The sequence below is a fragment of the Lissotriton helveticus genome, chromosome 3_1 (assembly GCF_964261635.1).
Source record: "Lissotriton helveticus chromosome 3_1, aLisHel1.1, whole genome shotgun sequence".
Lineage (NCBI taxonomy): Eukaryota > Metazoa > Chordata > Amphibia > Caudata > Salamandridae > Lissotriton > Lissotriton helveticus.
Window position 1 is genome coordinate 938,001,743 of NC_136061.1, and position 25,248 is coordinate 938,026,990.

Sequence of the window (25,248 nt, forward strand, 5' to 3'; positions counted from 1 at the left end):
TTGCACAGGGCTTGGAGCTGGTTGGACACCAGCCACGTTTTCCCTGTACCAGTGAGCCAGGTACCTTCCCTTTTCCAGTTATTCAAGCTGTGGGGCAGGACGTCTGACTGCAGCAAGCAGAAAATATGCGATTTCTCCGGTGATGGCTATTGTGTTTCTCTCCTGTCACCCAGAGCCTGCAGCCCTGAGTGACAGGGCTGCAGGAAATACAATTTCCTGCAGACGGACGTCCCACAGGACATAAAAGGACAGGAAACAGAATCAGAGGGATGTAAAACAAAACTGGAAACGTTTATAGTTCACTTACCCGCCAGTTTTATAATGCCAATGTGGGGCTCTTGTGACACGATATTGATCCATGAGGCAGTGGGGTTTGTAAATGTGAAGATAAGAGAGCATTTTATCTGTTATGTATTCACAGAATAATAGTGTGTATTGAAATCACTACTCTATCATACTACTTTAGACTGTAATATGCTACATTACTTTCTAGCCTTTACATAGGTAGACATCTGTAATACACATGCTTAATTTATTTTCCACGAATGACAGAAAATAACTTACAGGCATGATGTATATCCTGTGAAATATGGGTTTTTAAACTAACACTGAAATAAGGTTGTCACAATGATCCAAAAATTTAAATTCACCATTTATGGTTAGGTATTGTAACACAGCACCGCAGAATTCACAGCTCAAACAGTTCAAACATGTACCGTAGCACAGATACCCTTGTCTGAAGTAACTATTCTCTGCTCCCAGCAGCCATTGGTATAACCTGATGCTGGCGTTCAGTGGACACAGGTTATACCAGTGGGCACAGGTCTGTACTCATGTGGCCAGAAGCCAAACTGGGCCTGGGCACAGCAGCTCATGGTTAATGGACCTCTACATTAGTAAATGATATGTAACTTATGCTTTCAACGTCAAAACAGTGCAGATGTCAGTGTCAGATGCAAAAATGCCTGAAACAAAGCTCTTCAAACTGGGAGGCACACCCCCTGGGGTCCATGGCGGACTTCCCAGGGGGGCCGCATGCCTCAGTAATTACTTGTAAATGAAGATGGCCTGGAAGGACTTCTTTATTTTTCATGCTTTCAGGCCATCTTCATTGACATGAAGCAGGTGAAATGCATAAAAAAGAATTGAAACTGTGATCCTGAGCTATGTGATGGCGGGGTTAACCTCATGGCAAAAATCCAACAAAATATTCTATCAGTATTTTGTTGTTTTCTTATCTTCACAGCAACTGCAAATAAAATCATGCACACACCTTAAGTGACAAATAAATGCAAATTAAACTGATTGTTGGGAAATCCCCTGTTTTACATTATGAAACTTCAGTTGGTTTGTGTGATCACTGCAGATGTCTGTTTGTGAGACCAGAGGGTCACAGAATTGAAATCCTGGTTAGCGCAGTGCAGAAACGTGGCTTGTGTACTTATAGTGAGTGCTATGAAGGTCCAGCCTGTAACAGAAAGCACTGATATGTAAGCGGTCATTTTAAAACTGTATTACACACAGTATAATCTAAAAACACACAAGGTAGTGGTAGTCAAACTAGTCGCACTTCAAAGCAAATTTAGTAGAAACCGGTATTATCAAATTAGGCGTCATATAGGTGTAACTATACACCAGAGCGTCTAATAGGTGCCAATCGGGGTAAGATGCCCCACTACCTAGGGTATCAATAGTTACAAAACACAGAGTGAATTGTACAGTAATCATTCACAAAGCAGATACCCCGGCACTCTAATCATTCATTTCTATAGTTTAACAGTCTTTGGAGCTAAAACCAACACCACAATGATGAGTGAAACTTTCTATCACAGGAGTTATGTATAAAGACATATATCATTCAGTTCTTACCAGTGTTTATTCACAAGTAGATATCAAAGGAAAGTAATTCGTCCTCACTAGTACCACAGCCAGACTTTAAACATTCACAAAAAACAAAAATACATTTCTGTGGTTTCTGTGATGTATTCTTAGTCCCACTTCTTAGTCAGGTAAAGTAAGAAACAGCCAACGCGCATTTCGTCACCACCGTGACTTCCTCAAGGCTTATAATGTGTAATCTACGAGCCCTAATATCAATTTCTTTGGCTCTGATATCCTCGAAAATGCCGAGGGTTCTTGGTCCTGATTCGCAAATAAACGGCAGATGGCAAATTGTAGTGACTGATATCGATCCCAGCTTCTCCTATTATGTTCCGGGCATCAAATGCGCATCTACTTCCAGCACCGAAAAAACACGGGCCCCAGTCAGAGGTACTCGGCCCGGCTAGTAAACATGTACCTCAGAAGAGTCGTTTGGACAAAGTTCTAGTCGGTAAAATGTTGACAGTAGCGAAAGAGTCTATGTTAGCAGAGTCTTCACACATATAAATGTCCACGACCTTGAACTGTCATAACTAAGATCATTCCAAAGATATGTAAACTGCCATTTTGTTCAAGGCGCAGTTCAATTGTAGTATTCTGGGTACTATGTCAATCAAGTGGCAACAGTTCCCGCACGCTGATTCCGTCTCGTTTCACAGAACCCTACACACGGTATAAGTTAGGCTTCCACCCAATGATTTCATGTGTATGATAAAAAAAGTGATTTCAAAGAATACATATTAGTAATCCCTAACCAGACAGTACCTCATGCTAACATTTTTATATAACTCCGTTAAAAAGACACCTTCCGAAACTCAGCATCCTTACAGTAACTCTAAAAAAATAATAAATGGTTGGCATTATGATGCTTCAAGTGACTCCAGAAATGAAAGCACTTTAGACCCCTCCGCTCTCGCACAGAGGTGCCTCCAGATTCCCATTAACAATTATGGGATGGTTGTTTATAACAAAAAAGTATGGGCACTGTTTTTATAAAAATTGAAACCCATGGGCACCTTGGTCCCCATACAGCTGGTCAATTTCGACCTCTGTTTGCGTGCTGCTGTCCTTCCAGGTGGGTCAAGGGAGTAATAGGGAGGAGGACAAAAGGGCCATATTGAGGGCCCTGATTGATCATCTGGCCCCTGGGGCTTCAGAGCAGTGGCCCAGGAGAAAGCAGAAAAGAGCAATATCCTTGGATAGCATCAAAGAGATGGCCCAGAGAAGTGGGTTCTATATGGGATTTAATGTGTTTGTTTACAAATGGACAAAGACAGCTTAACCATTTCCTCAGAGAGATTCCCTGAAGGTGGAGTTGCAATTTTTAAGGGGCCATCACTACCATGATGCTGCTTCAGGTTCAAATATAATTGAAATTGCTCTTATTTGATGGTTGTCTCATAGGATTTTTGCTTTTACTGGCAAAACGCACCTTAGATGTACGTTTAAAAGGAAATATGGCACAAGGGGATCCACCACAATTTGTTTCTCAGCTACATTTCTCTTTGAGGGCGAGATGGCGTCACCACATCTCCCTGCTCGCTGCAGCGGCACTACACGTGGAAAATAAAATGCCAATGAAATGATTTTATTTTTTCATGTTTAGTGTGCAGGAGCCCCCAGCCGGGATAAATGGGGGCATGTACCCTTTTCTGCCGATTGTCAGCATAGAGGACTGGAGGAGCAAGATGGACCCTCCAAAGTACGCATGACAGGTTGGCCGGCTCTCTTGAGCTGGCCAAAGTGACATGGGCACTTTGCAGCTCTCCACTCAGCTGTCTTAGACAGCTGGATGGAGACCAAGCACAGGCCAAAAGGACCTGAAGGAGTGTCCACTCAGGGAGCTAGGATTGGTTTGTGGAATTTCCTGGAGGCTGGAGCACGCGTAGTCAACAGAGGCGGGATCGAGGAGGATGTTGGACATGCAGCAGGCAAGTTAAGTGAAATTATTTTTTATTATTTGACACTCGCCTTGCCTGTATGCTCGCACCCACCACTTAGTTGCCCGCCACACTGGTGCATATACGTGCTAGCTGCCCCTGGTCTGCCCACTGCCTGACTACTCGCACAGCAGGGGTTACCGCACATAAGGGATCATCGTCCCTTTATGCCATCTCTCACTCATTCCCACTCGCACCAAGGTACAGTTGGGGTCATGGTCAACTGAAGCCTGGTGCTGTGGTCAATTGAATCGTCTCAGGGTATCGAGGTGCAGGCACAAAGCTGCTTAATTTGTGCCAGTGGTTGCTGTGGTTTCCGGTGCTTGCCACCAGCACTTAATTCTCAACACCAGCACTTCTGATGCTATTTGTAGTGGCGTAGCTAGCCCTATGGCCACCTGTGGCAGTCCCTGTGTTTGCCGCCCTTCTGTGGGCGATTGAAGACTGAAGGGGGGGCGACGGCCACAATATAAAGGGGAGTGTGGGGCGATTGCCGCCCCCGAGATGGCATGTAAAATTGTGAACCGCCTGGGATGGACCCCCCCTTGCTATGCCACTGGCTGTTTGTATAATTTAGAAATAAGCAGAACAGCAGAAGTTTATTCATTTAGTATACTTTAAAAACAACTAATACCTGCCGACCAAGTCATTTTCTTAGCTTTGTGGGCCTGGAATAGTCTGAATTGTCACACTTGTAGCAGTGTGCTGGTTAGTAGTTGTGTAGGTACTGTTACTTGCAACGCCGGCAGTGGCAATGGGTGGTCCAAGCTGTGGAGGCTTCCTGACGAGAGCCCTGGCAATTACTTTTTTTTTTTACAAATTAAGCACTGGAGAGGACCAAGTTCCACGTGGGAGAGTTGACTGGAGCGCGGCGGCTCTGTGTGATTCCACAACAAAGCAGGAGAGAGGTGAGTGCATGGGCGTGCTTGCCCGTTTTCGCTGGCTCGTTAAACAGCATTCACCAGCATCACCAGAATTACCCCTGGTTGTTCCCAGGCTTCCAAAGAAATTCGAGTGGACTCGCTATCTTTAAATGTATGGGGGAATTGAAATAATAACTCCATTAACAGTTAAGACAGCATGGAACCTAACAGAACCGATTTTGCATGTCAGCCAAGGGGCAGGCAGTTAAAAATGTTTGTAACCTGTACCTTTTGTCATATTGACACATTTTGTCCAGGGATACAAGACAGGGGCTCAAGCATTTGTACATGTGCACCAACACATTGCGCACGCTTCGGTACTGTTCGTGGTTCACATGTATTGTATTGTAATTGCATTTATATAGCGCTTACTACCCCTGACGAGACGTCAAAGTGCTTTAGTGTGATTGGGTTACAGGCACACATAATATTATAGGTTTGTTTGTATGTCAGTTAACATTGTGTTAATACACTCCTGCTCAATGTTCTGTGAGGGACATTGTTTTAGCACGCGTTTACTCACCGTTTGAAGACAGCCATAGTTCATAAGTAGTGTATTTGAATTACAGGTACAGATACATTCACAGCTTTGTACATGTGCCAGTTTACATGGCATTAACACACTCATGCTCCCTATTCACTAAGGACGTTGTGCCAGTACACTTCTGAATCCCACTGTTCAGAGATGACCAGGGTTCACAAGTAGTGTACATGGGGTGCAGATGCACACACATTTATAGGTGTGTGCAGGGCTGGTTCTAGGGTGGGGAATCTGGTGCAGCAGCACCTAGCGCTGACCTCTGGGGCGCCCATGTTTAGAAATAACTTATGGGTTTATTAAGCACTTACTACAGAGCTCCTTATTTGTCAAGCAGCTTTCAGGCAACAGCAGTGCTTAATTCGAGCCAGTGGTTTCCATTGCTCAACTCTTTTAATTGTCAATACTCGCTCTTAATTGCCTGAACCTGCACTTCTGACAGCTGACACATGGTGGCGATGTTTGTGTATTATAAAGATGAGCAGAAAAACAGTTGTTTGTTAAATCAATATACATTAAAACAAGCATTGAAAATGCAATAGGTCTCGCCTTTGATTAAGTTAAAGCCATTTGCTTTGCTAATGGTATTGTATAGCAAAGCAAATGGCTTTAACTTAATGAAATGCGAGGCCTATTGCATTTAGGTCCGCCAGACAGACATTCGGTGAAGTAGCAAAATGCAAACCTGCACAAACCTCGGCTACCACACGCACAAAAAAGGCCCACAATTGCCCCAACGCTCCATGTCCGGCTGCCCTGCTTCCCAATCAGAGGTTGTTAGTGAGTTGAAAACAACTACAGAAACGGACATGTGAAGATTATGCACTTGCGTCCCAGAGAGATAGTTCAGGAAGTTTAGCGTCTGTTGCAGTTCAATGTGTAACACTAGCAAGTGGAAGGTCCCAGCGCAAGTAGGATAGCTTGAGTGTTTCACTCTCAGCACCAACATACAATTGACCAAAATAGGATTAATAAGTGCCATAAATGTAATAATGCCACAAAGGCATCTTCCTGAACTTCCCAATTTTAGACTTCTGAGTACTAGATTACCTCCGCTATTCCCAGGTTACTGTATGAGCATGTGGCGAACAGTCTGGTTATGCTGTCTCCAAAGGCGTGCTTGCTGGGGCTCAACTGCATCTACCCCGTTTCTGTCGCACTTCGTATGTATGAATAAAAACATTGGACATTGAAGAGATGTATTGCATCAGGCTATTTCTCCAGATCCCATCATTGTAGAGGGCGCCTATTACACTGCTCTTGGCAAGAGAAAAATGGCAATAAACTGGATGCGTCCGGATTCTCCCAAAAAAGATGACTTGACTAAGGACATGGAAGTTGGGGCTCTGGAAGAGGAACTTTGTACAGATCACAATATGCTGAAAAGATGACAGACTGACTATCTTGCAAGCACATGAATATGATGTGCTGTACCCACAAGAGTGACTGCTCTCTAGAACGCACTGATGGTCAGAACTGTCGCACAGCCCACCTGCTCTGCACATCCAGTGTGCTGCGAGGGCAGGCCCTGGGTGAGTGCCAGGATCCTGGATGATGGGGTCCAGCAATGTCTTTGCCAATGCTTGTTTCTTGTGGGCACCTGGAGTTAGAATGATTGTGAGAGCGGTGGGAGGTGGAGCAGAGGGAAGTGCGCAGTGATTTAGAGTCCCCCAGTAGTAGATTTGCCTTTGCCAGTGCTTGTTTCTGGTGGAAGCCTGGAGTTGGAGTCTTGGTGAGAGCAGTGGAGCTGCGGGTAGGGCGGGGTGATCTCGAGCCCCCCCCCCCCGGTAGTAGATTTGTCTTTGCCAATGCTTGTTTCTGGTGGCCACCTTGAATTGAAGTGATTGTGAAAGGGGCGGGAGGTGGAGCTGAGGGCAGTGCGGGGTAATCTTGAGTCCCCCGATAGTAGATTTACCTTTGCCAGTGCTTGTTTCTTGTGGGCAGTTGGAGTTGGAGTGATTGTGAGAGCGGTGGGAGGTGGAGCAGAGGGAAGTGCGCAGTCATCTTGAGTCCCGCTTTCAGTAGAGTCGGGCCCGGCTTCGAGGCCTGTGCACTTCTGTCCGTGTAGCATGAAAATAAAACTTAAACAGAGTGCGCACAAGGTGATAAAGAGGCGCTTTCCAAGCCAATGAAAGAAGTAACCTGAAGCTGGAATGCAGCCAGCCTGCCAACCATCTGGCACACTGCGTGCCAATGCCCTGCTAATTAAAACAAGATGGTACGTCTGAGCTTGGTTGCCATGACAATACAAAGCTATTGGCACAAGCAAAACAAGATGGCGGGGGGGGGGGGGCTTGTCCACGTGGGCCGGCCTAAAAGCAGACAAGACGGTAACCTGAAAGCCCAGTTTTCAATCATGTGTCAGCGTTTAACAAACTATAACGTGCGCCAATTGAAAACGAGGGCGTGCCTTTAAGTAAGTTTGGAATCAATAGTTTGTATCAATAGCAAAAGGCGAGAGCAACGCATGCGCGCTGCTAATGCCAGGCGAGACTTGACAACTAATACCTGACAACCAAGACATTCTTAAAGCTTTGCCGGCCATGAATAGACTGCATTTTCACACTTTAGTGTGATTGGTAGTAGTGTAAGTGCAGTGACAATGTGGTGAAGCAAACTGCAGTGGCCTCCTGAGAAGGGTCCTGGGCATTATTTATTTATTTTTATAAATTAAGGACTGGGCAGCAGTCAAAATGTCAAGGTAACTCTGCTGATTAATGTTCCTGTAGGGGAGAGATCAGAGTTTTTGTCTAGTGGCAGTTTTGGCTCATCATAAAGTAGTGCAGAAGGTTAATATGCCTGCTGCAAAGTACATGTACCATGCAAATCACAGAACTGTATTTTATGTGGATCGCTCAGTGGATTTTTATCACAGGAATGCTTTTAGTACTTACAGTTCATAAGTAACAATCCTAAAATAGCACAGTGAGCTATGAACTGTCATCAAAGAGCTGCATGCAAACTGTGAGGTAAAAGAACGTTTTTTTCCCAGTCTTTCATTATCCTAATGCTGCTAAAAAGGATTCTTTTGGGAGGAAATACATTATTAGTAGCGCCAACCCCAACCCCAACCCCAACCGCCGTAATAAGTTTTACATCCTGAGTTTGTGCTTCTCCATACCAAATAGGGTGAATAACCGTCCGTAAATTTTCTCGGACCGCCCGTAATTTTGCTCCCACATCCGTTTTCTGTGATGTTCCCTTTTACGGACGCCTTTTATCCGTAATTTCGGGCATTGGGGAACTGTGCTGTTCCCCTGCGAGAAGCCTCAGCTCCTGATGGGGCCGCCTCGCTCTCATTCTCTGAGTTCAAGAGCAGCCCCACCCCGCCCATTGTCATTCTGTCTGTCGGCTGATTGTCACATACAGAATGACAATGGACCAGTCTGGGCTTTTAAAGCATGTTGTGGGCCTCCTCCTGCCTCGGTCTAGGGCAGGGCATTCTATTTTAACAGTTTATACAGAAAAATGCTGCACCTCACCAGATGGAAGGGTATACAGAATCCAGTTCATTAAAATAAGCCAGCGAAATAAGTTAAAAAGAAGGAGGTATAATTATTTCCCAGTCTCATCATTTTAGAACATGAGCATTTTCAATATTATATACAACGAAACCATAGTTGCTTCTATTTTATTTTATGCAACTAACAACCATTGACAAAGCCAATAGTCCTGGCTTGTTGTCGATGTAATGTATTATATATCTGGATGCAATAAGAAGTAGCAGAATATCAGTCAGGCAGCACACTATGCTAAGCACAGATTTTTAGCTTTTGGGTTTTAAGCCACGCCCTTAATTACATCAGACACGCCCATTGGAGAGACCCCCAAGTTTTTTCAACCCACTTAAAGGTCTGGAAACAACACCATGCCACAGTCACCTCATGTCCTGGCACTGCGCATCACTCATGACTTTGACGTTTTCAGATTGCCTATATGCAGGGGCATAGTGAACCCTCCCCCACCCAACCCCACCCCTTGCTTTAGGAACTACAGCAAGCGTAAAATTCTTGATGGGCCTCTTCTGTCTGCAACTCTGCAAAGGCTCAACTAAAAATTAATTTGAAAAGGTGGATGAGTAAGTAATTGGTGAATGGCTGGATGGATAGTGAAGGATGAGTGAAAGGGTGAATGGGAGGACAATGAGAGAAAGGATGAGTGAGTGGAAGGATGGATGAAAGAAAGGGTAACTAAATAGATGTAAGGGTGGAATGGTGGATGTATGGGTAAAAGGGTGGATGGATGGATGGATGGATGGATGGGTAAAAGGGTGGCTGGGTGAGCAAAAGGGTGAATGATGGGCAAGTGAATGGATGAGGGAAAAGATGAATGGATTGATAAGGGATAGGGTGAATGGATAGATGGACGAAGGAAAGGGTGGATATAAGGATAGATGAGTGAGTGAAAGGGAAGGTAGATGGGCAAAAGCATGAATGGATGAGTGAAAGGGTGGATGGATGGATGAGAGAGGATGGATGAGTGAAAGGATGGATGAGTGATATGGCCAATGGATGGATGATTCATAAGTGGATGGATGGGTGGGTGTATGGATGGGTGAAGGGATGGCTAAGGGAAAGGGGAATGGAGAGAGAAGGGAGGATGGATGGATGAGTGAAAGTATGGATGAATGATTGACAGGATGGTTGGGTGATTGTCAGGATGGTTGGGTGAATGGTAGGGATGAGTGAAAAGAAGGATGCAAGGATGGATGAGTGAAATAATGCATAGATGAGTGAAAGGGAGGGTGAAGTGCTGGAAGAAAGTATGGATGGATGGGTAACATGGTGAATTAATGGACAAATGTACGGCTGAGTGACTGGGTGAATGGATGGAGGAATGAGTAAGTGAAAGGATGGGTGAAAGGGTAAATGGTTGGATGGATGAGTGAATGGATGGAAGTGTGGATGGATGAGTGAAAGGATGGATGGGGTGAAAGGATAGATGGATGAGTGCAAGAATGGAAGGCGGGATGGATGAGTGAAATGATGGATGGAGGGATAGATGATGGATAGGTTTGGAAATGGTTGAATAGGTTTGGATGTGGATGGGCACACAGATGGAAGGACACAATGAATGGTGAAAGACTGAATGATGGATGAAAGAAAGAATGAATGACACCCCCCCGGGTGACTCAACCCTCCATCCCAAACTGACACATGACATCAGGAACTCTGGCTTGAAATGCTCCTTCTGCCTGCCCGAAAGTAGAAAAGAATTCCTTGTACGGCACTGTGGTACCACAAGAGATGTACCGCTGTTGTGCCACTGTGCGGCGCTGATCTCATGCCACCAGGAAACAGCGCGAGCAGCCCCCACACTGGCTCCGAGGCTATGAGAGATGTATGAGAGCACAGCTCTGTGCAGCTCTTCTGTGGGGAAAGGCGGGCAAGACAACATAATCTGCACTTGCAGACAACAGCACTGACGTGACTTGAGTCCCTTCCACCACTATTTTTTTTAATTTATTTTTTATGTGCACCCTTAAGAATATTGCCACCGGGGCAACAGCCTCTCTGACCTTGGCCACGTTACGCCACTGCCTACCAATATGGATGACATCTGACTCTTACACCTTGTAGCCCTCACTGTCTTAAGTAACATTTCCTATACACATACTTTCACATTCATGAGTCATTGTCTCTATATAATATGTGTGATGTAACACCTTTCGACACCCTGCAATACATACTTCGGATGAGTAGCACTGTACAATAAATGAAATACACATGAGAGAGGGTCTATGTGAAGATGAGGGGCACCATTGGAGGGTGGTAGCAAGGCCAGACTGGCCGTTCCAGACACCGAGCATTTCCCAGGGCGACTGGATGGGTGGGTGGTGGGGTCCAGATTTGTTACTGGGGCTGGCACAGCAAAGTCCTTTGTATATCCAGCAGTTTTCAAGCAACAATAAAAGTGTCACGATAACTCTGGTGGCTAATGTACCTGCTGGGGAGAGCTGTGAGTTTTGTTTAGTAGCAGTTTTGAATTATCTAAGGTAGCACAGAGGGTTAATATGCCTGCTGCAAAGAATGTGTACCATGCATATCAAAGAAAAGTATTTTATGTGCAGAGCTCAGTGGGTTAATGCTTTTGTCACGGAGATGCTATTGTTACTGTGCAGTTCATAAGTTACATATGTAATCTAGCACAGTGAGCTATGAACTGCCATCAAAGAGCTGTATGCAAGCTGTATGGTACAGGTTACAAAGGTATGTTTTCTTCTCAGTTTTTCATTATCCCGATGTTGTTAAAAAGGTTTGTTTGGGTAGTAATATATTCTCATCATTAAAGTCAACGCTAACCACTGCGTTATGTTCTGAATGCTGAGTCGGTGCTTCTCCAGACCAAGCACTCTTACAAAATGCTTACTAGTATGGGTGTCGTGCATCCTAAACCTTGTAGTCCCCATTGCCATATGCAACATTTTCTATACACTGTTTTACACATGTATAATTAATTGTCTCTGTATATGTATGTGATGTAAAGTGCTCTGGCACCCTACACTGGGATGAGATGCGCTATAAAACAAATAAAATACATGTGAGATAGAGGCACTGTTGGTGATAGTAAGGGAATCATTGAGAGCCCCATCAAAGATGGTCGTATCCTGGTGCACAGTGAAGTCATCATTTACTATGCTTTAGAAGCTAATACAATTTATATATATTGACAAATGTGTTGTAGAATGCATCATGTTTTCCCAAATTTTCTTGGCAAAAACATAGGCAGTAAGCTGTTAGTTTGTTTGTAACACAGAACTTTTGAATATCTGCAAATGTACTGTGCAAATGTTTCCAAACATATCAGCAGTTAGGAAACCACAAATGGACCACTTGTTTGTAATTCAGAAGTGTGCTGGAAACAGTTTTAATAGGATCAAAATAATTAAGACACTTTACTTGATGATGTGCAAATGATACATATTTGCTGAAACCACATTTCAGCACATTAGTATTTGTGCGCAATATAGCTATATCAGTGAACCTGCATGTTGGAACTTTGCTTCCTTTTTATGGAAAATGTTCTGTATGTAAAAGACAGTGCCTCCTTCTGCAACACAATTATGCCTTAACAGTGTATACAGTTTTTAGTCTGTAGCACACTTCTGTGCATCAGCTCGAATCTGCAGTTTACAGCTCACAGAAATATAACAGCCCAAGCAGTATACTATTTCAAATATACAGGTAAAATAAGGAAGGCTGATGTATTGCTAGCTACTAGCCAGGCCTTTATATAGTAATCTATCTAACCATTCTGGTCCACAATAATACCACAAAACAGTGTGGATCCTACTTGTAGGACCCTTGGACCTAGCTCAGCTACAGGTGTATGATTGCTTTGAATCAGTGTACCGTCTAGAAAGAAAAATTTCTTTCTAGTGTCCCCTCACACACCGGGGTTTCCCCACGGTGACATGCTTCATCATTGGGGCCATCCCAGTTCTCTACGAAAAGGGGCGTGCTGCGACTCACGAACTACGCAGGAGCACTTAAGTGTGAATGACTATGTGTGGTGCAGAAAAAGTGGTGGAGTGGGTGTGTGTGAGTATTTAAAAATACCATGCTTAGTGGGCCTAACTGTTTTATTGAGCTCCTATGCAGGTATATTAAAAGTGGGGTTAATGTCACTGTAGGGCAACCTATAATGTGATTGACTCAGTGATCGATATGGTCGACATGTTTCATGCTACCCCTAGCATCTCTTCGGGACCATGCAGGGACCAGCCCTGCATATGCCACTCCTAAATCCCATTTATGGGAACAGTGAATTTACAACAATAAAAAGGTGATTTTAGCATGCATTTATATTAAAAATACATACGTTCCTCTTTACTAGAAGGTGCTGAAAAAGAAAGCATATTATTAATAACAAACCTTCCCTGTGGGAAGGCACACATAGTATATTCGCATGCCGCTCGCATTCTGTGCTTAGAAAGATGGTTTGCACCATAATGGCGCGTGCAGGCTTACCAAAATTAGTCCAAAAAATTGTGGTGTTTGTTCGTGAATTCACACAATTAAACAAGACAGGACTTGATGTGACCAAAACACTTGACATACATAACATATAACAGGTACACAGAAAAATAATAAAGGTCTCCAATAGTTACTTATTGAAGCGAAAAATGACACTTCATGGTCTCGCTGGGGGGTCAATTTCACTTATCGGACACACTGCTGTAAAATGATGAATACATACAATGTTTGTTAGGTCAATATCAATAAGACCTTCGAGTTCGTAAATAGTTTCAAATATCGCCGTTCCTTGGACTGGCTTTGTCCGTTTTCACAAACATAGAGTACTTACTTCCTATCCCGTGAAATCGCGCAAATGTACCTACTAATTACCACAATAATACCACAACACTCGACAGTGTGCAGCAAATTATAGCTCATGCAGGCTGATTTATAAGAACTCCTTTTTCTTACCCTCACACAAGATGTGTCCGCTGTGGATCTTATCCGTCACTCAGTACTGTACCAGCTCCTAAATCAGTCATCACCAGCTGAACAGAAATGGAATGCTTGAAGCGATCTGACACATAAAGATGGCCCCTCGGAGGACTGCACTCTAGTCCAGTACTGCAGGTCACAATTAGCTACATCCTATGCGTGCCGCTTTACATCTCACAATGGTAGTGATGTGTCTGTAAAACGTACCTTTTGTCCTGAAGTTTTGTCCTGAATTTTGACCCTGTGTCCTGAATTTTTACACTTAGTGTCCTGAATTTGCACCCTTGCCAGTTGGTCACCCCAATACCAAATACACTTAAAATATATTGCTTACTAGAATGGATGACACATTGGCGTAACAAAAGCCGATGCGGTGCAGGGGGTCCGAACTAGAGGGGGACCCCTCCAGCACTGTGCAATGGTGGTGGCTGATAGCTCCTGACTGGGTCTGGAGCGTGGGTGAGGGACCCCCTAGGTGCTTTGCTCAAGTTTCTTTACGCCACTGGGATGACATGCGATTTCTACCCCTCGTAATCCTCAATATTTTATGTAACATTTCCTATAGACCGCTTTACACACGTATGATTCGTTGTCTCTGTATAATCCAGGGCACAAGTAGTTATAAAAGAAGTGGGGGGACGCTGTCACCGGAAGTGACGTCACGACAGGAAGTGCCGTCACGGAAGGTGCCGAGCTCCTCGTCCCAGACAGGCCTAAGAGTGAAGTCCAGCTGTTTTGCAGGGGGGACAGCGACCCCCGGTAAAATAAGTGGGGGGACGCCGTCCACCCGCGTGGTACCCCGACTCGAGCCCTGGTATAATCTGTTTGTGTGATGTAAAAGTGCTACGGCACCCTACACTTATATTAGTAGCGCTGTAAAAATAAATTACATGCATGTGGGAGAACAACTATGTAGATATGAGGGGCACTGGTGGCGCGTAGAAGTGAGGGAATTCGTGGAGAAGGTAGCTATGGGGGGGAGAGAGCAAAAAAGTTTGTCGCACGGGACGCCACCAGCGCTAAAGCCAGCCCTGTGTGTATAACGACAGTGTATTAATACACTAATAATCAATGATGGAGGAGAGTAGTGGCCTTCAAGTATGGTGGCCATGAGCCGAACAAACAGATCTTCCTCTCAGACATCGATGAGAACATGTTATAAAGTGCACTCTGCAATGTCATGTATTGCGTAAGGCAGCCCGTGGTGATACCAGGACACATCACACGATCCTTGTTTAAAGACCTGCGAATCGGAAACAGGAGCAAGGTGCACGGGACGAGGATGCAGAAAGGATCTAAATGTGGCTATAAAGTGTTGTTAGACTTCTAAAAGGAAGTAAAAAGGGACACATATAGACGCGTTAAAAAGATGACGGTTGGGACGCGTGCAAGAATACCGCACACTTGAGTGTGTTAACTGCCACTAACACCTGGGAGGGGAGGGGGTTTGTTCCATGGCGGAGGCATACTGTCAGGCGCCTACAGAAGACACGGGCTGAGGATCAAGCTCAAGCTGGCGTTGAAAGTTGGGCGAAAGGGCTCTGAAGCGTCTGCTTGGCTGGCTTGCTCGCCATTTAATCTCGCCCAGCCTCTTCCCGGCCGCCCATAGGCTCCCACCGGGACTCCTCCCCCACCATGAACTCAAGCTCCTTTCACAACACCGGACCAAATATTGGATGCTGCTTCCTCGCGCCGCTTCAGCCATGCCGGGGGACCCCCAGGGCTCGGCTCGACCCCGGATCATCCGCATCTGTCGCTCTGCCTCCTTTAGCGCCGCGCACAGACTGCACAGGTGAGGCGCGAGCACCCCTGGGCATCGCTGGTGGAGAGGTGGCGGGCACATTGCATCTCCCTGGGCGCCTGACAGCGGGAGGCGAATAACGGGTGATGGTGAGAGCGTCACTGGGAAACGTGCGCAGCCCTGCTTAAGAGGGAGCAGACTATTGTATATCCGCTGGCCAACTTCCTGCTTTGCCAGCAAAATATCGCATCTAGTTAGCTGTTGAGAGTGAAAGGGCAAGGCTTTGGGAGAGGATGTGGTCTCACGCAGGGCCTTAAGTGGGATAATAAAACTGTGGGGGGTCTCTCGAAGGGGCGTGGCCAATGTAATTAGGGGCGTGGCTTTAAACCACGCTAAAAATCTGTGTTTAGCATAGTTTGCCACTCGATTTGTATTTTGCTGTTTTCTGTCATTGCATCAGATATGTGATACAACAAGTAACATCATACCTACAGCAAGTAAGTACTATTGGCTTTGTCAATGGTTATTAGTTGCATACGATAAATAAGCTGCAACTATGGCTTGTAACATATAATATTGAAAAAGCTCCCAATTAAAGCCCCGGTGACCCTACCACAATGTTGCTGCTCTTGCGTTTCAGAAAGAGAAGGGAAATCCAGAAAGAAAATTACTCTTTAACCCCTTCCATGCTTGTGACGGAACCACTCCGTCATAAGCACAGCCGGCCCATGGCGGAGTAGTTCCATCACAAGCATGGCGGTGCCGGGCGACCCCCACCCCCTTCCCCAGCGAAATTACCGCCGCGGCCAAGGGGCAATACCTGGCATGACGTTATGCCGTAACTTCTCCACAAGTGAGCAGTGTGGGGAGCGCACATTGATGTGCCTGCTGTCTCGAAACTGGTCTCTACCGGGCTATTTTGCACCCTGGCACTTTTTTTCCGGACTACAGTGACAGCAGTTTTCACTGCAGTCTGGAAAAAAAACGGACCGCCTGTGCCAGGGCTCAAAACAGAGCCCGATAGAGACCTGTTTCGAGGCCCCCTTTAAAAAACTGCCAGTGCTCAGACCCCTTGAGACCTGGCCCACTTAAAGCCCTGGTCTCACGACAAGCCTCCCGCCCTTGGAGTTGGGAAACTAAGGTTCGAGCCTCGGGGTCAACTCCACATCCTATGATTCTGGGCGAATCAGTTAATCTCCCCGTGCCTACAAAAAAATGAATGTGACCTTGTGTAACGTAACCGGTGCTCATGTAAAGTGCTCCAATACCTTTGGGTCGAGTTCACGCTATATGTATCTGAAAAAGAAGCAGGCTAGCATTTGTAAGCAGGAAGCCTCTCTTTATTGGTTTGTAAGTTTGAGGTGAAATCTTGGATGGCCAGGTAGGGCTAGAGTGTGATTGTGAAGTAAGGTTCTTGTGTGAGGGGTTACAGTGGGAGTTAGGCTTTGAACTGTGGTCGAAGTGCTTTAAGAGCAAGCATTGAAAATGTAATAGATCTCGCCTTTGATTAAGTTAAAGCCATTTGCTTTGCTAATGGTATTATATAGCAAAGCAAATGGCTTTAACTTAATAAAAGGCGACACCTATTGCATTTTAATGCTTGTTTAGGACAGGTGAACAGAATATTTGTCTGACACTGTTTGCTCGAAATACCAGACAGTATTTGAATAACAGAGCTTTTGATTGTGTAGCAAAAAGCAAGTGTTTAAAATTCGGTGCACACCATTTACAATATGTAAGGGGGGGGCAGCAAGGACTGCCAAAAGTATATTAGTGCTTTAAATACTGCAATTGGAACTTAATATAGAAGAACAATGGTCCTCAAACCAAACATTTCACAATATCGGAATTAATCCCAAATCCGTCTCTGTTACCGAACGGATGCCGGTGAGCACCAGAAAAATATCCAATTGTGTTGCATTAGCGGACTGACCCTGGATGGGCTTCCGTCTATGTCGTTTTGAGCCAAGAAACACAGCACTATACGCACATGGATTGGAGCGGATAAAGTACATTCTACCAGGGGTTCGTTGCTCCCTTCCACCGCCTTCCCCACCCATCTCGTCCTGAGGAAGATTCGCAGGCAAGGCTTAAACATCCTACATGCCACAAGTCAAGTCGAAACGTCGACAACCATTCATGTACCTGGACCCATTCTCTTACCACTGCCACGTGCCACAGATGATTACAATCTGTGATTGTAGTAACCATTGTAAATAGACCCTGTAAAATAGCAATTGGGACAGGACAGCTAGATTGATACGTATGATCAATCTCACACAAAAACTTCAACCTTTTTCTATTCGTCACCTTGGGAATTAGTTCCCCCACTTACTTACTTTCGAGCACCACTTTCCTTGCACGTTCCCCCCTCTGGAGCAACCACCAAATGTATAGCGATTAAATTTCATTTATGTAAATACATTTGGTTTTGTTACATATGAAGTTTATATCTCTGCACATCCTTTCATGCATATTATAAGAAAAGATTGTATTAAAGTATTTTACCCTTGAGGAGCGCGGATTGGTTGTTGCTCAAACATTTAGATTTTTGGATTAATTCCGATATTGTGAAATGTTTGGTTTGAGTACCATTGTTCTTCTATATTGAATGCTACCCAGGTCCACAAACTCGTAACGGGACACCCCTTACCTGTAATGGCAATTGGAACTTAAGCTTTATTTAAGGAAAAAGCACAGACCTAGGAAATATGGGTTGGTAATGCCCACAATATTAACTCCACCAACATAGAAGTATTTACTTACTTTTTTTTCTTCAAGGTATACATTTTAGTTGGAGAAAGCATGAGAGCGTTCACAAATGAAAACATTTTCAAAAGCATGGGTGTCAATGCCCCATCTTTATCAGTGTATTTGTCAATGGGCTGTATTAAACGATGTACCATTAACGACCCCCCAGTCCACTGAATAAGTATAAACCCTTTGACTGCGCAAACATTAGCAAGACATGTCCATTTACATTTGTGGCTTGTACGCATGATATATATACACGTCATGAGAGCGGCCTGGCTACACACTCATTTTAATAAGGCAGTCAAGGAGTTTAATCGGAAGCTATCTGATAGCTAACCTTGACCCATACTTGGCTGTGTAGAGTGCAGGTTAGAGTTCAATAACCAGCCCACACAATGGTGGGTGTGGAGCCCAGAACCGCCCCTGCGGAGTAGTGGGAGCTGAGTGAGTCCACATGCTGTTACCTCAGAGAAAAGGTGGGTGTGGAACTGTCTGAAGTCCAACCAATTTTCCCTCCTCCAGGGATGGGTTGATGTAGAGACCCGACCAAATTAGTCTCCATGAGCACTAATAAAGGCCACACCACCACTGCAGAGCAGTGTGCACAGAGTCTTTAGCATCTCAGCAACACACCAGGGCAGTGTGTGAGGACCCTAGTATCCACATAGCCCTACCACAGGAGGCACAGAAATCAGTGGGAAGCTTTCACACACATGCAGTAGGACCAGAGGCAGTCCAATCCCACCCCCTGCGGAGCAGATCATCTGTCAGAGGGCAACAGCAACACAAAAATGCAGAACCAAAGACTCAGTGGGAAGAAAGCACAAGAGCAGCCGGGCGAAGTAGACGGGTGGCGGTGGGTGGGCAATCAGGGAGCACAACAGGAACGGCAAGCAGTGGATGCTGAGTTCAGCCCTGCTTCTGTGAAGCGACGGGCAACTACAGCGGCCCTCTGCAGGTAGAACACCACTCACCTCAATCTTATGGAGGTGCAGGCCAGAGGAGAGAGTTGCAGGTGAGCCAGATTTGTCATCCAAGCAGGAACGGCAGAGATCAGCCTGAGCCCTGCGCAAAGAAGGGGTTCTCTGCAACCGTGGTACAGGGTGGGGCCTAGGCCCGGGTTGAAAGCTGCGGTGCTCCGGAGCAGCGGGAGGAACTAATAGTCAGAAGGGGTCCCGCACAAGGTGACGCGCTCTTAACGCAAGTACAGACCGGGTGACTCTTCCCAGCAGAACGTACCAAGGAACCTGCTGCGGCACGGAGTCGATGCTCAGACTTCAGCCCGCCTTAGGGAACAGTTGACATACTACCACCAATCCTGTGCAACCGGGCAATGGGAAACTTCCGGCTGCCAGTGGCACCGGCTCATTGAAATGGAGGAGTAGATTTACACTCCCCTCGAAAAATCAGCATATCTGTGCTATCATTACTAGACTCGCCTACTGACAGTCGGCGGGACGTGCAGCAGCTCAAGTCAGCGCCACGGGGGCACGTGCAGTTTCCGAGCTCATAGAGCCAACGAGCTACTGTAAAGTATTTTCCCAACCAATAATAAGCGTGTGTTTAGTCTCTAATGCAAGGCAGCCAATAAAACAAGCTATCGCCATTTTACAAGTAACAAGCGCGGTACCGAAAGTGAAAGAGAACCGCGCTGCAGCCGGAGCATGGGGATCTCTTATCTTTATGGGGCCATGTGTTTGGCCCCATAAAGATAAGAAAAAGCTTCACGACAGCCGTGAAGCAGGCGAGCCAGTCCGGATCGCAGGCTAAAGGGTGGCAACCAAAAACCCTCATTTCCAATGGCAGGCCACAGTTTAGCATAAACAGTGACACCGGCCAATGGAAATGAGGGGCGGGGCTTCAAGTCCTCTACTGAAACTCCTCATTAGCAATAAATCTCTCCGAGTGAGCTACGCATGTGCGCAGCAACGCTAGGCGAGAAATAAAAAAAAGGCATGGGAACTGTGATGCTGTGCAATGGGGTGGGGTGAGTAAGCATGGGGGCGGGGTCAAATGCGTGGCTTAAGAAACCGAAATATTCTATAACTTTAAGGACTTTCAACTTCAGGTAACTACATATAAAATAACGCACAACTTAAATGCTAAATACATGCAATTTAAGTTAATCAGTGGAAAATGCAGTATCATACTTTATGAAACCTCTATTAGTTAATGCACTGCAGAGGTCACTGTGTGTAACCAGAGAGCCACAGAATTGAATTGTGGTTGTAGCAGTGGAGAATAGTGACTTGCATATATTTAGTGCTAAGAGGTCTCAGTCTGTGACAGAAAGCACTGGGACTATTCATTATTTTAAAAAAATCCACAAAAAGGTTTAAGATAAAAAAATGTGCTTTCAACATATAGATATTAATAATACACAGACTGTACCTAGTGCAATGTTTTCTATCATAGTGTAATCTTTTCGATAACTGTCCTTTAAAAGCACATGTTTTACAGCTAAGCTGGTAACTCCCTTGCAATACCAGTCAAAAAGCACACATCTGTGTCATCAGGAAGCTTCAAGTGATTCCATCAATGAAAGCCAATGCAGGCTTCTGAGCAGCCTTTACATTTGAAGATTGACCACTTGTGCACATTTACATTTCTTGCAAGCAAGCAGACACCACTCCAAGAAGGCTTGTTTAGTTGTGTGTCCCATCCTCCGTTTCACAGCAGAGGAGACTCACTGCCTTAACATTGCAGTTGAAGCATTTCACTCCCAGAATTAACCGTCCTGGGACAGTTATCTTTTCACAACAAGTAGGGGAACTGCTTTTCATGAGTTAAAAAAGTATTGGCATGTTGTGCCCCGCCAATCACACTCACTTCGACCACTGGCTTTAAAGCACTTCCCTCGTTTGATAGAGTAATAGCCATAGCTCAATTGTGAAGGGAGGTGTAGCAATCAATCAATCGTGATTTGTAGAGCATGGCTAATCACCCGTGGGAGTATCCAGGTCCTAGGATCCTGCTGCAGTCAGTCGAAAAGCCAGGTCGATCCCCTTTCTTAATTCCGCGAAAGAGGATGCTGTTCGAATGTGGATAGGGAGGTCGTTCCAGGAGTTGACGGCGAGGTAGTAGAAAGAGCATCCTCCGCTGTAGATTCAGTGGATGCGGAGAGTGTGAGTGAGAGAGACCGAGTGCAGGTGTCTGGAGGGTTGCTGGTAGTTCAGGCGGTGGTTGATGGATGCTGGTCCTTGTTCATGGAGGGTTTTGTAGGCATGGAGAAGCATCTTGAATTGGCATCATTTCTAGACAGAGAACAAGTGGAGCTTCCTGAGGTAGGGTGAGATGTGGGTCTGTTTGGGGATGTTGAGGATGGGTCTGGCAGCTGAGTTCGGAATAATCTGGCGTCTCTTCAAGAGTTTGGTGATGATTCCTGCGTAGAGTACCTTGCTGGAGTCAGCTGGTAACTAGAGTTTGGTTTACACTTTTTTTGGTGTCAACAGGGAGCCATCTGAAGATCTTTCGGGCCATGCGCAGGGTGTGGAAGCAGGCATTGGATAATGGGTTGATCAGGCGTTTCATGGGGAGTTTGCTGGCCAAGGTTGCGGGCATGGTCTCTCTGTGTGCGTCCGAGTTCGGTTGGCCACCAGGTGTTGTTTCCAAAGATCATAACTTCAGTCTTGTCCGTGTTGAGCTTCAGGCAGTTGGTATTCATCTAGTCGGCGACACTTGTCATGCAGTTGTGCCTTTTGGTCCTGCTGTTGGAGGGGTCTTCTGAAAGCAAGAGGATGAGCTGAGTGTCATTTGCATAGGAGATAATGTTGAGGACATGGGATCTAATGATGTCGGCCAGGGGAGTCATGTAGATGTTAAACAGGGTGGGGTTGAGTGATGAACCTTGCGGTACGCCGCAGATGGGGTTCTTGGGTTCCGACGTTAAGGAAGGTAAGCAGATCTTCTGGGTTCGTGCTGTGAGGAAGGATGGGATCCATTTGAGGGCATCTCCCTGGATCCCTATTTGGCAGAGCCTCTTGAAAAGGGGGTGGTAGGATACAGTGTCGAAGGCTGCTGAGAGGTCGAGGTGGATCAGGGCCGCTGTGTCTCCCTGATTGTTGAGGGTTCTGATTTGATCGGTGGCGCCGAACAGGGCAGTCTCGGTGCTGTGGTTGGTACAGAAGTCGGTCTGAGAGGTATCAAGCAGGTTGTTGTTCTCCGGATGTTCAGTGAGTAACAGAAGAATTGGGCGTGGTGAAATAGAGGTTCTGCTTGTCTCACGTTAGTCTGTGTACGTAGCAAGGTACTAGCGAGATGGGGCACCCCAAAAACCACCTTGCACATTGAAGTGTATGAAAAAGTATGCTTTAATAAGACTGGTGCGAATACCATCATCAAAACTCTTGGCACATTGCCATCAGACTAACATTAAGGCCTCCCTAAACATAATTCAAAACCTAACTTATTAACACCCCCCTCCCCCAGGTAACCACCTTTCCAATGTACCGAAATGCTAATGTATCACATTTCCCAAATGTATTAACATACCCAGGCCTTCTATTTCTTTACCAGTGAACAACTCTGTACTACCCCAAACCTTTTCCCCTATCCTCCCTGGGCTGACCCAACGGTCCACTAGTGTAACCAAACTACATAAATTATTGTAACAGACTGTACACCTGCCTGGCAGAAAAACCCACATTAAATGATTTGTTGTGTCCCCCCGCCCTTCCCTAGGTATCCTAACCATGCCACAACCTTTCACCAAAGCAATCTGGCCACGGCATTATGCAATTACATCAGATACAACTCCATCCTCATAATTGATGAGTGTAACCCATCATCACTGAAAAACTGATGCTCTTCAAATCTAATAACAAGATATCTAATTCTGTTTATTCCTCCCTCCCTACAAAAGTGCCTCATTTCTCTGTTCACCTTTCTTCTAGCCTTATCAATAGCAGCTATCTTCCTTGCACCTTGCCATTTCCTCTGAGGAATCAACTCAGTCCACATGATAGTCATTGCTGCCCATATCTTCCTAAGCTCTCCAAGTTCTCTTTTTATATTTGTAAGCAAAAGCAAACCTTTCAGCTGCACTAAATCGCACTAAATCGTACTCACCCGAGTAGACAGTTAAAACATCTGGGCAACCCCAGGTGTTGAATGACTTTAGAATAAAGCGTTGTGGCTCATGGCTTGTCACGCACTGGCAGCTGTAGTTTCTTTCAATGAATGTTTGCAAAACAACAGTTGATGGACAGAATGCAGAACAATGTCATACATTCACCCCAGTACAGAGATCTGGGCCTAAATCCATCGTTTTTTTGCACTCCACACCACCCAAGTTCAGACATGGCCATATGCAAATCAGCCTTGACCCTGTGCCTCATGGGAACAGTCCAGCCTGAACTGCCAAGCCATGTCTTTCCTGGACCGGAATCAAGCATCATAGGACCGGTTTCTGGCTATCAGCCGTCTTCAGCCAGGATAGCTTGACTCCAGTGGTGTGGAGAGCATGGGACTCACGTCTGAGCATACCCATCCCACTCGGGGTGACAAATGCAAAACAACAGTTGATGGACAGAATGCAGAACAATGTCATAAATTCACCCCAGTACAGAGATCTGGGCCTAAATCCATCGTTTTTTTGCACGCCACACCACCCCAGTTCAGACATGGCCATATGAAAATCAGCCTTGACCCTGTGCCTCATGGGAACAGTCCAGCCCGAACTGCCAAGCCATGTCTTTCCTGGACCGGAATCAAGCATCCTAGGACCGGTTTCTGGCTATCAGCCATCTTCAGCCAGGATAGCTTGACTCCAGTGGTGTGGAGAGCATGGGACTCACGTCTGAGCATTACCAAAATCCCCAGTCGCTTAGTTAAGGAACCACAAAACATTTTGCAACACAATAAGCAATTGAAAACTAGAAAGCTTTTAGTTATCTTAATGTGTAAAAACCCATTCCCTAATCCTCAACCTATAGCAAATATAACTTTGATACATTGGGCATAAACTTGCCTACCTTTACCCCTTTGGTCAGTCTTTAATTTTCTCAGGGAAACTTTTACGGCATCTCTTTTTTTCTACCATCTCCTCCTACCATACACCCACCTCTCTCTAAAAATACTGATATGCTAAATGCCCCCAAAAACAACCATACCATCACCAGTGAAGGAACACTACTTCCTCTTCATTACTGAATAAGCCATGCAGTGTGAGGAAAACCCAGTGAAGCAATGCCAGTATTACCAGCCTTCCGGCCTCTGTCCTTCTCCCTTGCACACCCCCCTAGAATTCACCTACCCATTTCTCTGATAAATAACTTATAGCTCCACAGTATTTTACCAAAAATTTCAATCCCTGCCAGCTTACAACTATGATGACCCCAGAGAGACCTTTTACAATCATTGACATAATGAAATTTACCATGTCATCACTCCTTCCCTTGTCTACTCTCAGCGCAAGCCCATGGAATCTCTTCACTGCAAATGAGATAAGACATCATCAACTGTAGGATATGCCGTACTCGGTAAAGAATAATATGCTGCATACAACCCAGCACAAACACTATCAGCAACTGCAAAACCTTCACTTTCCAGGCACACTGCCTGTCGGCAACTTGCACCACTGACTTGTAACATTAAACATTATTTCTTGTTTTCGATGCATTTGCCCCAGAGCATCAGTACTACAACTAGGGGGAAAGACTGCAAAACTGTAATACTGCAACTTTCCCTCCACCAGGCCCCTGGTCACTGCTCGGCACACAACCTCCCTTGCCAAAACAGGCCAACCCTTCTCCGAAACTAGCAACTACAATCCTAGAAAGGTTTGTCAACATGGAACTCTCCCGACGATGATTTGCAATATGGCTTCATGCCACTCTTTTACTAGGCATAACTGCAGCAAATGATGGATGGAATGCTGAATGATTCAGATATTCTCCACCAGTCAAAAGATCTGGGTTAAATACATCGTTCTTCTGCCCACTATGCCTACCCAGTTTGCACCCAGCCATATGAAAATCAGTCTAGACCCTGTGCCTCATGGGAACAGTCCAGACCGAAC

General features: G+C 45.5%; 1 protein-coding gene across 2 annotated transcripts in view; it reads left to right on the forward strand.

The window, feature by feature from the left end:
* Positions 1-25,248, forward strand: part of LOC144823108 (6-pyruvoyl tetrahydrobiopterin synthase-like) — an 82,713-nt gene that overhangs the window by 13,505 nt on the left and 43,960 nt on the right. The window contains exon 1 of one of the 2 annotated variants that reach the window (XM_078681289.1): positions 14,995-15,527. The exons of the other annotated variant lie outside the window; for it this stretch is intronic. Within the exon in view, the coding sequence (XP_078537415.1) occupies positions 15,412-15,527 (116 nt within the window). The 5' untranslated portion in view covers positions 14,995-15,411. Of the gene's footprint in view, positions 1-14,994; positions 15,528-25,248 lie in introns of those variants that run through there. 2 annotated transcript variants of the gene reach the window in all.